This window comes from Sitodiplosis mosellana, unplaced genomic scaffold (genome assembly GCF_009176505.1).
Source record: "Sitodiplosis mosellana isolate CC-2019 unplaced genomic scaffold, AAFC_SMos_1.0 Smas_scaffold_6197, whole genome shotgun sequence".
Lineage (NCBI taxonomy): Eukaryota > Metazoa > Arthropoda > Insecta > Diptera > Cecidomyiidae > Sitodiplosis > Sitodiplosis mosellana.
Window position 1 is genome coordinate 3,641,291 of NW_022601438.1, and position 16,306 is coordinate 3,657,596.

At 37.4% G+C, this 16,306-nt stretch overlaps 1 protein-coding gene across 3 annotated transcripts in view; it reads right to left on the reverse strand.

Annotated features, from left to right (window-relative positions):
• The window catches only part of LOC129577297 (protein Teyrha-meyrha-like), a 43,125-nt gene that overhangs the window by 4,462 nt on the left and 22,357 nt on the right, over positions 1-16,306 (reverse strand). For 2 of the 3 annotated variants that reach the window (XM_055464078.1, XM_055464079.1), the window contains exon 4: positions 7,850-7,963. The exons of the other annotated variant lie outside the window; for it this stretch is intronic. In XM_055464078.1, the coding sequence (XP_055320053.1) occupies positions 7,850-7,963 (114 nt within the window). The remainder of the gene's footprint in view (positions 1-7,849; positions 7,964-16,306) is intronic. 3 annotated transcript variants of the gene reach the window in all.

Consider the following 16,306-nt stretch of genomic DNA (forward strand, 5'->3'; position numbering starts at 1 on the left):
GCTTTCTCACTTCCAATAAAATCTAAATACCAAAGCGAGAGCCAAAGTAAGATGTGGCTGCTTTCCATCTCAAAAGATCGGGTTAGCATCGTCTTAAATTTATGTGACTACAAATGGTACAATTCTTCACGCGCATTTGCTTCATTTTTGACTTAAAGAGCGAAAAAAGAAACAAGAATGAAAACAAGAGGCAATTTAGTAATTACTGTATGTTGTAGGCGCGCACACATTTCCAAATTGGCTACCAAATTAGAATCATTTAATTCTAATAGAATTTTCGGAGAGAAAGAAATTTTTCAATTTGACGCGAAACAAACACAGCGCGCACATAACTAAATCATTTGCCAGAGACGCCGCCGTCGCCGTAACAACTGAAATGTGTGTAATGGCTTGTGTTGCCCATTGTTAACATTTGTCTTAGCTCATCGTTAGCGCACACGACAAAGTGTGTGCCGCTTTCGAGTGAGCGACAGAGAGAAAGTTGTTTAACACTTTGTAAAGAAATTTATCGGCAAGAGCAGTTGGGATGAGGGAGAGAGAGAGAGAGATCTCGTGTGTGTGTGTGTGTGGCAGCAAGGCGATCGCAGAAGATGCGAGGGTTGAATGTTTGGTGTAATGTAAACAGTAAACACCACTCATTCCACAATGCAAATAGTCAAAGTGCGCGGGGAAACATGACACTTAAGTTGATGGTTATTTCGATGTTACCAATTCAATAGGAAAGTGACGGAGGGAGTGTGTCAACGATCTAAGTACACATTGACGGGGCAATAGAATCGCCGAACAAGATGATGCGATATTTATGTACCGTATCAAGACTCTAGACTTTTGCTATTCAACACTAGCACTCTCAAATGGATATGTGAAATGAACAAGCCGCGCGTAAGCGAACTAAACACATGACACACACACACACACACACACACACACACACACACACACAACTGTTCATGCCGAAATTACGCACAAAATGTGCACAGCTTATACAGATTTGTGTCAAGAACTTTATTACATCCATTACAAATAATTATGGTTGATTAATGTAACACTCTTTTTCATGATTAAAACACACATACACACAAAATCCTTTCCTTGCATTCAACAGCACATATGTAGGAGCGCGCGCCCCGTGTGCGACACTCATTAAACACACATATTAACTTAAATGAAGCATACGATGTTCTGTCCGTTTAACCAAATGCCGTGACTCTAGATGATTTGAGTTTTTCTTGCGGTTTTTTTTCCATATTCAACTTTTTTTTATTGAATTTTCTTAATTTATTGCATTTTTTTTGTGAAATTTCACCTCGACGATTGTTTCGCGTTACTAATATTGCCTACTGGACAAAAATGTATACTTTGAAAGTTTTTAACTCGAATTTCAATTATTTTCAGATGAAAATTTCGAATTTCGAATCAACAAATCTAAATTGTTGGAAGAGAACCAATAGTTGACCAAGACGAAAAAAAGGAATCAACAAAAAAATTTCTTCGCATTCAAAGTTCTCCGAAATTAATTTCGAAACAATTTTTGTCATTTCTCTTTCAAACGATGCTGTGTTTGGTGTGTATGGGCAATGTGGTAAATCGGTGATTAATAGTGTCATACGTTCAACATGCTGCCTTGGATTAGCTTTAGAAATCGGTAACTACTTTAGGGAAAGTCAAAGAGTTAAATGTTAAATAGCTGAATGCTCAGGCAGCCTCTTCTGTTATTGCGCTAACAAATGGTTTAATTAAGCCTGCCGATGCTTATACACGTAAATGAACTGTCGAATGAAAAGGCTATTAAAAATTGCGTGTTGGTTCGATGGTAAATGGTTGGCGTGTGGAGAGAAGGGGGAGGGGGGGCGAATGGTGAATTATAAATCATTTTGTCAAAGCGTGTCGATATGCGCAAAGCCAAACTAAAAACTTATTAAAAATACATTAGGATAGATATTGGCCGGTTGTTGTTTTGTGTGGGATAATGTTTAGCTTTGCATTGCGGTCGCATAATATGCTGTGTAGCCGGGCCGATTTTGATGACGCATTTGTATATGGCAAGAAAGCGAAAGAGACAGAGAGGGAGTTTGTTTTCTTTCGAAAATTGGTGATGGTGTGGTGCTTATAGCTGATGCGGAACGGACACTGTATTGTTGTTATAACGATGCTATTCGTTTTCAACTTTGTTACTTTACAAGTCGTTAAAATTAATTTCGAGCAATTATTGACAAGAAAGTTGAGCAAAAAGTGGTACGAAAATCATTCGGGGCTTCAGATCTGGGGATGGACACAAAGTATTTGCGGTGCATGTGTTACAGTTTGCAGCAAGCATTTGGTGGCCGCAAAAACATCAATCAGATGTGAAATATTACCTAATGTGATTATGATTCAAAATAAAATTTATGTGCTCTTTTCATCATCATCTCAGCGTCCACTTCTTGTTAGTTCATGCGGCTCTCGTTCATAACCAGAGAGTATGGTTCTTCGTTGGTAAGAAAGAAAACGAATTCTTTCGGTTGAGTGTTGATGAATCGACGTCAGTCGAAGAAAAGAAGCGATAAAAATGACCGAGAAGATGACGTGCCTGCACTTGAAACAGTTCAGAAGGCCGAAATGATTCGAAATGTTTTTTTATCGTTCCATTTCATAAAATTCAAATTGTACTTTTTTACAACGAGATGAGCGCACCGCGTCGAACTGGCCGAAAATCAAACCGAGCACAAAATATTTCGATTTTTATTTTATTGCATATTAACTGTTTCACCTTAAACTACGCAGTAAAATTGTTACAAAGACGATATAACGAGAGACAGAGATATCGAAGCAAGAGCACACAAAAGGAGCTCTCGGTGTTGCCAGTTGCTCTTTTTTATTTGTATTTTTTCTCTTCTTTTTTTTTTTCAAAATATACAATGTATGGAGAGTTTGAGTGTTATACAGCTCATATATATAGTTTTTGACATACTGAGGCCAGCGACCAATAAACGATCGGAATGAGTGTATTCGATTTTTATATATACATCCATATATCTAAATTGGTTTGGAGCTTGACAACGTGTCACAATGAGATTTTGCTCAATTAAACATTCAAAACAACGACGAGAAAAAATATCGAGAGCAAAACGAATAGAGACATCATTATCAAGCTATTTACTTATGCAGTAACCAGTTCAGAACAAGCCAATAAAAACGTAATTTCGATTCAACCTGTCGACTTTATGAACGACTATTTTTTTTCTCATCAGAATAAACTGAGACACTGGCAGACATGACGAGTAAAGAAAAAATACTTTGTATTCCAATTTTATTTGCCCTCAAGTCAATCAATAGATTTTGAATGCAAGAGAACAGCCAATAAATGGCAGTTTTATGAAAAACGATTCGATCACATTTTTTTTTTTAACTTCCTCGTTAATTTCGAAACAAATGACAAAAAGGGGGAAAACCGATAACACGTTGACATCAATACAACGGTAACGTTGTCTTTCAACTTGAAAAATACTTCGAATTAAAACACTTCGATCCGATTGATCCAACGATGTTGATAAACAACAGCGATTTGAACAATTCCAACAAGACTTCTATCGAATGAGACTATTTTTAAGACAACACGAGATTGTTGTTCTCACAAAAGATTCCACGATACAACAACTTCCTGATCTGTCGCAGTTCTCTCTTTCAATTTTTCTTCTCTGTGTTTTGTATGAGAAATAAATCTGCTTGAACAAACGCATTCAATGAGATTTACCATGGATTAAATACTAAGTATGAAGTATCTGCCACTCGATGTTAATCCGGCCCCGTGGCAGTAATGTAAAACATGCTGAATGTAAGTCGTTTGCGTAGAAAAAATGCGCCAAAAAGCGAACTACAATTTCACTTAGTGAGCCGGTATGCACCGTTTGGGAAGGTTAACCATTTCGGAATGTATTTCTTTCACGCTTCACCACGACCAAACGAATTCGAGTGTATTCTTGTGGCATTTTCATTTCACTGTTAGATTTCATCGCTAGTGTTAATCATTTTGCATATTTTTTGCCGTCAACAGCAGTGTGTTTGTGTATGCATTGAGCTCACATTGTTGATCCCTCTCTTCTCGGGCTCTCGCTCAATTTCGTGGTTTTCATTGGCGGGCGCAATTTTTAAGCAGATAAAATTAAATTGCATTGAAAACAGCTTTCTAATCTTTTCATTATCTGTATTCTTTTCTCTTTGTTCTCCATCTCTTTCCAATTCCGTTTCATCCATTTTCGAAATGGATGCGATATGATTTCGACTTTATACACGCGCGACCACCACCACCATTCAGAGAGAAAAAAAATAATTCAGCAGCTTGGCTTCTTATATTGCTTTAATTTAAATTCCCTTTAACATTTTTTCTCCTCTCTCTTCATGGTTCGCTTTGTGGTTGCCAAAAAAAAAAAAATGAAGAGATGAGGAGAAGAACCAGGGAGGGAGAGAGAGACATAGATATTTTTTTGTTCACGCTGGTGTTTTCTTTGCCAGTAGCTCGTTTTTATTATTAATAGCGTTGAAGTAATCTACCGCTAAGTTTTATAAAACGATGTGATGAGCTCGCAATTGCCTGCCGCGTCAAATAAAAATCAAGCGCATTTTCTTTTGTACAAGTCAAGCAATAAAATGAAGCATTTACGAAAGAAAAAAAACAACATAACACCAGACCACAATGGATATCTTTTTTTTTTGTCTCGGCCTTTACCACATGCTTTTTTGAAAAGATACAGTAGGTCCTCTGTTTGTGTGAGTGTATAATGCACCAACCGCAGCTACTATCTGAATCAATATGCAAACACAGTCCTTTTCACTTTAACGTTGGCTCCCTTTCCTGACCATCTTCCAGTTTTCGTTTGGCAAGAAAATCGTTAGCGTCGGTGTTATAATCAGCAGCTCCTAAGCCACCAATTTATTTTGCTGTCCCCATTGAATCATGCTGGTATACAACTAGACTGGCTACTAGACGCTTTCTTAGATTTTCTTTTTTCTTGCGTCACTGATAAAGTAGTCACCTATTCATTGCACGTGTCTGCAATTGTTTATTGACAACGATTCCACTGATACTATAACCGTAATAGCCAATAGTCAGTATATTAATCGTCATGGATTTACAAGCCTGTGGGCGCTCATTGCCAACCACTTGGATTTGATAATCGTAAGGTTAAGCATTTTCATTCTATTTCTCAAACAATTTAGATCAAATGATTGGATCCCTTTTGTGTCTCAATTCTGGAAAGAAAATGCCGTCTTAAGTAGAAGAATCAGTCATTTTCATTGAATAAACAGACAAATAAGACGAAAAATCTAATCAAATCGCGGCACTGAAAAGTGCAATATTCTTTTCAATTAAATTGCATGGAAATATTTCAAATCTCACTGATAGAACATTCTTTTTAATACGATAAAAAAATTAATGAAAATGACCATAAGCCAATTGAAAATGTTGAATAAAATTTGAAATGTCCACATGTTTTCGATTTTTAGTTCCGAATCAGAATACCTTGCTAAAATCATCCGACTAAATTTCCATCACAGAGCTCATGCATACCAGCCGTAATCATAGCAGGAATTAATTTTTCTCATGGAATCTGGATACTAACACATGGCTGGATGTTACATCAGCGGCGAATTAAAGATGTCGTCAGATGTGGTTAATACCGTTTGGCCATAAATAAAAGTGTCGCAATTTACTAACTCTCTCCATTCCTCTCCCTCTCTCTATTGCCATCTTTGCTTATGAAAGTGTGTGTTCGATCTATTTAGCGCAGAGTGGCACGCGGTGATAAATAGTGTCTATTGCATTCGAGGTGAAATGCTTTCGATGTTCACTGAAACAGAAGAGGGTTGCATGCGTGCCGAAACTAAAGTGGCTCGTTGAAAAATGTCGATTTTAAACGGAGGACAATATATTTTAATCTTCTATGACTATGGAAAATAGTGTGCTGTCGGCAATTTTCGTCGATAGATTCGAAAGAAATGCGCTTGCAAGTCCATAAGGAAGTGAATAATGTAACCAGTGTTTCAGTGAAACTTTTCAGTTCCGATTTTTCTTTTCTCCCTCTGATTCATCGTTCATTGTCGTTGGCATTTTGTGTGTGTGTCGTGTGTGTGTGTGAACCTTCATCATCGTAAAATTTATAACCCTTTTAATTCCGTTTCGTACTTCATTTGGACTTTGTACACGAGAACTGTATTTTACACGAAACATGAATAAAACCGTCTTTAATTAATGAGAATATTTGAAAGGTTGTGCCCAATGAACAGACAATTTCGATTTGAACTTTAATTCCAACCCAATTGGGAGTCGATCAAAATTTCACTCGAAAAGTGTCGTTCTTTGTTCGTGTGTACATAATTTTCTTTCAAAACATCATCCATGGTTTAAAATTAGTTGAGTAAGTAGTTAACTTGCAAACTAATCGAAATGGCCCATGAATCACAGTCTGTGGCCAATTTTTCGTTCGACATACGGCATTTCATCTCGGTGCATTTTGCTGCAGTGATGGCAGCACATTACTCTTCTATTTTTACATGCACAAATTACAATGTTAAAAATAAAACGTATTGCCACCGTGTGGCTGCGGCGGTGGCAACGGCAAGAGTGGCTACAATCGTTGGTGTGCGCATGGATTGTATGGGTGTGCTGGCGCGTCATAAACTTTTTAATGGAAAACTAATTGTGGTTTGTGGTTTTATGGATGATTCGAAAGCGTTTACATATATATGGCCTTTTTTCGGCATTTAATGATAATATTTAAAGGCATGTCAGTTTGAAGTTAAACGTAAACTAATTACAATGCCGCGCTGGAAAATGCACTTTCATCCTTTTTTTCCCTCCATGCCGATTGACGACTGCGAATAAGTGATCGAATCCAATTACGTTTCGTCGATTTATGCCTGAACGGAAGGTCATCGTCGTCGTTGTCGAAGGAGATCATGAGAAATTTCGAGCATTTTGTTTCGCATGTTTGCGCAATTGCATCATAAAATGCAATGATTTGTGGTGTTGGTGCAGAGATTTTTTTTTTTAAATCCCTACAGAAAAAAAATTAAGAAAAAAAACTAACAACAATTATTATGAGCAAATAAATGTGTTGCAAAGTCACGTCGTTGCAACGAAAAAAAAAAACAAACGAAAAAAAAAACAAACGAAATATACCCTTGAATCATGTGTCATGTGCATTTGACTTGAAAACTACACCATTTTCAGTTGTAAATTTTTTTAAATCAAAAAAGTCAATAAAATATTTTATTGCATATGCTACTTTTTGTGTTGATGCAGACGAATTTTTAAAGTTTAGCCTGTGCAAATGTGGAAGGAAGAGAGAAAAAAAAATTACCGAGCAAACAACCGGCAATAATTTAGGATTAGAAAATTACTCGCATCCAGCCTGAAATATATCGATGCAAAGCAAATAGAGAGCATTATGAGAGAGAGGGAGCAAGAGCCATGTGTCTCTAGCGCGTACACATTTACAACTTATTTCGAATAAAGGGCTCCGATTTTGAGATTTCCGAGCACATCGCTCAATATGGAATGTCTGTGTGTCTGTTCTCATTTCGAATTGCGCAAAATGCGTCAAAAAAATTTAAATTATGGATTCCAGAAAAGAAAACGGATTTTTGTTCTCTCCTCGGATATCTTCAAGTATTAAATACAAAAGATACAAACAAATCAAATAATAAGAAATAATTAAAAAAAAAACAAAAGCTACGTTAAAATTGTTAACACAAATTCGTATTTAAACGTTGAACGTCAACACAAAATCGCGCGCAACAACAGCTAACTAAAAAAAATGAAAGGTAAAACCAAACGAAAATGAAAAGAAAAAAACATTCTATAACTAACCTGATTGATGTTGATGGAAATTTTTAAAAGAATTGTAAAATGGGAAACGATATAACGAATGACCAGATGTGTCCATGTGAAGGTTTATCGGCTCTGCTCCATTTGTTTTCGGAGCTGTAATTATAAAAATAGACAAAAAAGATGTGCGTTAACACGTGATGCGAAATGAGAATGGAAAATGAAATAAACACATACACACACAACGGGAGACAGAGAGAATTTCAGAGAGTATGATGAACTAAGGAATGGATGAGCTCTGTTTTCAAAAGCAAGAAAAACGGAGAGCACTCATGGGCGCAAGCAACAGAATTGAAATGGAATCGAAAAGATGTGCCAAGAATGTTAACTTCATCGAGCCCTAATGAAATGTAGGGCTTATTTAAAATTCATTGCAAATGCATTTTTTCACTTGATACACAATGATTCCGTCGCCGGTTCAAAACGTCGAATGCACGTGAATTCGTCGAATGGTCTGTGCTATCACTTCCATAATAAATGAATGTGGATGCGCGCACATTTTCAAATTAAGACAAACAAATTACAGAAACGCGAACGCGACACCGACCAAGAATCGGCGAGCACCAAGAATTTGTCGAAAAATGTTTGTTCGTTAGAAATGCAAACACCTCTCGTGGTCAGAGTCACACATTCTTATAATAAATGCGATACAATTTTCGAATGCCAAACATTTTGCACTGGCGAATTTCATCCGGCGACGGATGCTACCACTGTTGTTGCTTCTGCTACTGCGGCAATGGTGTACCAGGTCGTGTCTCAAGCCATTCGTCACATGCATTTTTAGCATGTTATCTTATTTGTGCGCGCTTCCAAAAGGAAAATACGCAGCAACAACCCAACAAAATATCGATGATTGAATGTTGAAGTGCAACGCAAATGTGGCAGCACAAGATGAAAAACCAAAAAGATGAATTAATTTAATACACACCGTTGACACGTTAATTTACACTCGAAAAATACTTGCGAAAATATTTGTAATTTTTTGCACGACATCAACTGCATTCTGTGCACATCAAAAACGATTCGATCGAAATCAGCGATATTCTGTTGTCTGTTGCGCGTTGCCGCGCGCGATCATACAAAATAAAAGTGTTGGCCCGAAAATTGTTGCGCGGCGCGGCGAATGGCTTGATGATTGCCTGTTGATTCAATTGGCATAAAAGCATTTGGCATTTTTCGTTTGACTTGATTTCAAGTGTGTGTATTATACGTGTTCATGTTTTTTTGTTGTTGTGTATGTCTCGTCGTTGGTTCATTCGATTTGATTGTTGCATTCGATCAATATCAGCGATATACACCGAGTTTTCGGCAGTTTTTTTGCTTTATCTTTCACTTTTCATAATTTGTGTGTACGTTTTTTGTTGGAGTTTTGCGCGCGGTTTGTTGACATCGTTCAATCGGTTTGCCGCTTCTCATAAGATTTATAAATATAGACATCCAAAAATCGAGCAACTTATAAAATGACGAAGCGACCGATGATGAACACACACTCAATGGCAACAAACAAAAAAAAAAAACACACCATAACAGCGCGGAATGTTACAGATTTTTCGGCGGCAACAATAACACACATCAGTCGAACTGATCAAAAATGAAACATATTTTCATTTGCCGCTTTTTCCTTGGATTTTACCAATCGCGTTTTTCCCTTTGCGTCCGTTTTTTTGTTGTTGCTTTTACTTCTTCACCCGTTTTTGTCGTTCAATCTCTTTCTCGCTCCTCTTAGTTGTTCCATTCGACCAAAAATTGATACGATTCTCTTTTTTTTTTTTGCTTTTGTGCTTGCTACAAAATCCCGTGCACTCACTTGTTTTCGATAGTTTTATGCTGGCAACAATACAAAATGCACATTTTATCGTTTATTATTACAATTTTTTTCTCTCTTGTTATTGTCATTCAGACACCGTGCTATAAATCAATACAAAACAGTTGCGAATAAACCAGTTCCAGCATTGATCGATGAACATTGACGACGAACAGCGAAAGACAGAAAAAATACACACAATGTTGATAAACTTTCAAAGTAATCACATGAAGGAAGAAAGTTTGTGAAGTTTTCGGCCGGGTTGATTTGTATGGCGAAAGCACATGTTTGTAATGTTGTAGCCATTTCGTGATCGTCACACGTCATTACACATTGATCACCACAATGTCGAAGGAGATGAAGCGAGCGAGTGCAACGAGCGACGGGAAAAAAAGGTGTAGCAACCAAAAACGACATAGTGCGAAATGTATCGAGAGAATCGTCACAGAATTCGTTGTTTTGTGCAGCAATCGGAAGCTGAAAAGGGAAAATATGGCTGCAAAGTTGTCGTTGTTGTCGATAAGTTTGGCCAGAAGATCGAATAATAACAATAAAAAAGCAAACTCGAAACAGAGGTGCAGTTTCGTTTTTTGTTCCCTCACTCTCTCTCCTCTCGTGTATTTGGTGAGTTTGCTTTTGTTGTCATATCATCTTTGGAATCGTTGTGTGTGCCGCGCGCGCATAGAATGCATTAGCATTTACAGTGGTTCTCGTTGGTTTTCCTCAAGCCGTTTGATTCGGTTTGTAGTGGTTTGGTTGTGTTTTTTTTTCTCATTGTGAATTGCTTTGCCTGAATAGCGCAACCGTTTTTCGTACCTTATTTTATGTATCATTTATTCATGTTTTGCACAATGTCCTCTCTCTCTCTCTCTGTTCACTTATGCATTTATTCAAGTTCAACAGCTAACACTCGTGAATTTTCATGCGTTATTATGTGCTATGTCTGTTTTGAGCTGAGATCAAGTTTTTCATTTTGATATTTTTCGATGATGACAGTTGATTTGTGTGTGCCGCGTGATCTCTGCGCCTGTTTTTTTTTCTCCCTCCTGTTCCTTCTGTGCTACTCCACATTCTCTTTCGATCTTTTCATAGAGACTACTAGTCTTTTGTCATCGTTGCGAATGATATTTTGATATGCATTTATTTCGGTTTGCCTCACTAATCACATCCAGTGAAGGAGCAACAAGAAGACAAGAGAAACAAACTAAAAAAAAACGAACAGTTGAGTTAAAAAAGCCGATCGCATGATGTGATCTGTTGACAAGAAGACGATCGCTTTGTCGATTGCCGTTACCTTTCTATCGCCAATGCAGACAAGCGCGACTCGCACTCGTCCACGTCGTCTTCGTCGACAAAACAGTTCAATCCGATGATGAAGAAAATAAAGATAAGAACTGGAACATTGATATCTGCAAGTGCATTAATTCATGAACCAAAATGCGCAATGAAAACCGATCGATCGATCCGTCGGTCAATCGCACACTCACAACAGCACTTGGTTGCACATTTCAAAATCTGTCGTGTCCGTGGATTTCTTGATATTTCCATCATTTTAATTTTTAATTCATCTGTTTATCCGTTGTTGTGGTCAAACCGTTTTCGGTTACCATCGAACCAACGCGAGAGAGTGGAATCGACCGCTTCAACAATGGTTTCTCTCTTTCTCTCTCTCTCTCTCTCTCTCTGGCGACTGGAGAGGTAAGCAAAACGATAATCGAAAATCAAGTAATTGCAAAAATATAAAGAACAATCGCAGATCATCTCATCTTGCGACCTTCACTACAGCAAAAATTGAATTGAAGTTTGTCGTTGAAACCAACGATGTTGTTTACTCAAGACCTATGAGATGATGAGGCGAAATCAGGTTGTGTGAGAGGGCGAATGAGACAAGGACTGGAGGGAAAACCACGCGGATAAGATAAATAAATAAACCGAAATGAACATTAATGATCATAACATGTCTCAATTTAAGAGTCGTGCCATAGCTACTGGATGTGCTGCGTCTCTCTCTCTCTCTCTCTCTCTCTCATTCTCTTGATGCCAATATTAAGCAGAGGGAAACTGCAGCATATTCACGTAGTGCGAACACGATCATGATCATAGTGTCGTTTCGTCATTCCGTCTGCCATTGCATCGCAGTAGCTCTCGATGGAAAATCATCTATTCATTTTTTTGCCCTATTCTTCTTCTTGTCTTTTGCTCGTTGTTGTTACGTTCTGAGGTGCTGTGTACATCGGCCCGTTTTTTGCTAGCTTGTAATAAAATTTTATTCGCATTAATTTTATTTATTTAAGTCATTTATCGCGAACGTTTAGTAGAAAACGTTAATAAGATTTAGTTTGTTATCGACTATCGACTGACTACCAATATATCGACTGGCGGACGCGTGTTTGTTTCGCTTTTGTAATGATACACACACTGGACTGTAATTGCTGCTGCATATTCTCATTCGTTGTAAACCGCTTTATTTCCACGGATCTCTCTCTCTCTCTCTCACTCTGTTGGCCATAAAATTTATATGCAATCACCAAATAGAAACAACGACGACGACTGCAGCAGCAACGTCGCGAACAAGCAAGCAAAAAAAAACACACATTGCACACGATCAAGTGTAAATTGATCTAAACGACAACTAACACTCCTGATGAATGTGTCGACTGGATTACAGCCGATCATATCCATTTTTCATTGCAATGCCATTCGATAAATAATGGCCCGTCTGATTAATAACTTACAGAGCAAAATGGGGCTCTCTGAACAGAAACAAAAGCACAAATATCACACGGCACAACACATTTGCGCTCGCGATCATCATTTAAATGCCACATGTAGTCATTCTGCACTGTGCGCACACTGCAAAAATCAATCGTTCAACTCAACACCATCGCTAAATTAATCGTTATCACAATCAGAACAACAATCATGTTCAAATCCCTGGCGCGCAACAAAACACTATCTAATCGTACAAGAGGTCGTCGAAGTGTCGCAGCAAAAATATGCGGAATGCCTTTAAAAAGAGTTGTCAACTTGCTTTTTTTCGGTTCATATTATGTAAGGTGGCTTGCGCTCACTGTTTGGCTCAGAAAATGCTCTTTCTTGTCAATCTTTTTCTTACTTTTTTTGCTTTTTATCACTCGCTCTCTCTCGCGCAATTGCTCTCACCGACTGTCTCCCATGATGCAGCACACACAAAATGCACTTTCAACAGAGGTATTCACTACACATTGCACTCAAATCATCTCATTCTCATTCGTTTCACAATTACAATGGCCATTTTCACACATTTCAAATGAAACAAATGTAAATTTCATCCAGTTTATGTTTTGAATGAAATTTGGAATAAAATTACCAGATTTTTCTCGAATTCGATGTACTGGCATATGCAAATGGTTCTCTGATTTTAGGCCATGATATTCATTTCCACTTGATTTCAATCACCCGGTTTTCATTTGCATCACTTTTCTCCCATCCCCCCACACTTGATATAACGCCACAGCGTGTATCATTTTAACCCTTTGATGCACAATTTTTTGTTTTTGAATCATTTTGATATATGTTTTGTGCCATGATAAATAGAGAAAGACCTCATACTTAGATTTTTGAAAAATTGCTTATTTGTCGAGAAAATCGGAAAAGAGTCAAAAGTGTCAAATAACTATAAAAGCTTGAAAAAATTAAATTTCATAAAATTAATGATGCAGAAAGTTAAATTGATGTGTTTTTGTCCTACGAGTCCTAGTTTGACAATTGAAAAGAATGAACAAACCCACAAGATAAGAGGAAGAAAAATATGGAATTCTGCTACAATTTCGCAATTTTTTTACAGCAATACATGAACAGAAAAAACTTTCCATTCAGCCAGCCGATTGTAGCCTGTAAAGTATCAAATGAAAGCTAGTTCATTTCCCTACATTTGTTTCCAAACAAGAATGTAAAAATATTCAGTGGTTTCATAGCTATAGCGTCTGGCGTATCTGGTTACTTTAGGAACCGAAATGTGATAATGGGTTAAGCGTTGAAAGTTCAACGAGCGAGAGTGCGCGCTAAATGTGATTTCCCAGGAACCCATTTCTATTTCATACGAACACACACACCTTTTAGCTGATTGACGAATGGAACGACACATTGACATTATAAAACATTGGTTTTGATGTAGTGATTTGCTTCTCACCGTACATTTGCTTCCCTTTCTTTTTCTCTTCACTTTATTCAAATTTAATCGTGAATTTCAGTTGCACATTCGATTGAATCGATTGAAAAGACAAACCAATAAATTTACGTTTCGTACATGGATGTCAAGATCAAAAAGTCCATCAATCCATGGCAGAAAATGGCAACTTTTTTCGCCGAAGGACTGGTTGACAGCTTTTGGTGTTTGATTTGATAAATAGACGACTTATGGATGAACAATTTTCTGGCCGGCCCCAACTGACTATCTTCTGATCGATTTTATTCGTTTTATTACGGAATTATGCAGAAATGAACAAGGGCCGGGTGAAGTTCTTGTCTAGAGTTACAATTTTCTTTCTGATCATATGGAAATCTGTTGTTGTTTTTTCTTTCATTCCAAGATGATAAAAATTGTTTGAAAAAAAAGGGAAATTCTTGTCGATCGGTTTCCACCTTTGAATCGATTGTGCAAATCATTTGGCATATTCGAAACGAGATCGAGAATCGTGCAAAATAGCATTCCATCCAGAGTGTTTGTGTGTATGTGTGATTACGATTAGAATTTTAGTCAAGAGGCATGAATTGTGTGTATACGAACGCGCGCGGCTCATTGAAATTTGTTGCATTTTTATTTATCGGTAGCGGTTTTATTATTTTTTGAATAATGCTAAAACAAACAACAACAACAACAACAACGAAAGAGATCGCTCGTGTTATGCAAGGCCCATTCCCGTACAAGTAATAATAAAAGAAGAAGAAGAAGAATAAAAAGACGGTGAAAATGTGCTGTGTTTGATATGGAATGGTTTTGTGTGTTGCGTTATTGATGCGTTTTATTGTTAAATTTGCTGCTGTAGAATTTGCATTGAATAGACTTTGTGTTTCCATTTTTTTTCTTCAACAAGATGGTGCATCAGCACCATGCTACAACACCACCTCGTTTTGCTTTCTCTCTCTCTCTCTGTACCGAAATGGGCATTTGGAACTCTCGGCAATTTTTTTTTAACGCGTTAAACACATACACAACAATTGAAACAGTCACAAAGAATCGAAACTCGTGGAGTGAGCAAAAAGAACGCTTCGATCCGTTGTTGTTCGGCGTTTTTTTTTCGGACGCGAATCGACTACGATAAAGTTGGAAGAAGAATTATGCATTGTCAATGGCATGAAGCCCAGAGAAAAAGAGAGTCCATCGCTTTTAGCATATATTGCAGCCGAATGAAAGGAGAAAAAAAGAACATTCGCATTTGAGTATTTTATGTGTGCGCGCATTTTTGTACATTTTATTTTTTTTTCGCATTTTCCAGGGAGAGAAATTCAACTTACCCGAAGAAGAACAGAGACGACAGAGAGAAAAAAAAGAAAGAGAGCAAAAAAGATGAACCAGAACCTAGGGGGTAGACACAACATTTAAAACTTGAATCTTTTTAGATCTTTTCAAATCTATAGGAATCTCAAATCTCGAGCAAATCCAAATACTTTTGAATCTCTATGAATCCTTATGAATCTTCTCAAATCAAAATGGCTGACTTGTCAAGAAGGTCAAACAAATCAGTAAGATTTTTACAAATCTTTTCAAATCCCTTCAAATCTCAATGAATCTTCACGAATCTGAACACCTCTACACAAAATCAATTAAGTATTTTGAAAAACGAACGTATCTCAGATCTTTTGTCTATCCCCTAGACCAGAACGCAGAACGAACCGTCGACAGCACACAAGCAAATCACACATACATAACTCACGGAATGTTTTTTTTCTTTCTCGTGTATATCGATCCAGAATCTTCTTAGTTTGTACGCGATACGGAATACGATTTGCGCAATTTCGCTTTGTCAACCGAAAACTACTCACTCAATGCTTTGCAATTACTTTGCACACGGCGAATATTCGGTTTGATTTTGGTGTTCACGTAATCAAATGTTGCAATTGCTTGAGCCACGAATCAAAACGTACTAATTTGACACGGGTTCGAGTTGTTTTCTTAATTTGACATCCGAGTTATTCGATATTCATCCATTTTCGGACTTGATTACGTACATTTGAAATGTTTGGCCGAAGTAAAAAAAAACGATCGAACGAAGGGCAAAAAAAAACCTGGCCGAAAATCGAATTTCAGGCAATCGAACCGAAGTAGTCGAAAAATATGTTTTGTTTGTGGTTCATTTTATTGCTCATTGACTAGACACTATATGTTTTGTTGTTGTTTTATGAATCGATTGTTTGCGATGCGACTGGAGACAGACACAACAAATGCACAAATACATGCACACACACACACACACACACACCCGAGAGCATCAAACAAACAAAAAGGAATTCACATACTGAAATATGTGCGCTGTGTATATGATACGAGAAGTGTAAAGAGAGATGGAGACGATCTGCGCATACGTATCAGTCGAAGGAATCTTTGGTCTGGCCATAATTTGATCTACAATAAAACGTCTAAATTTTTCGGTTTT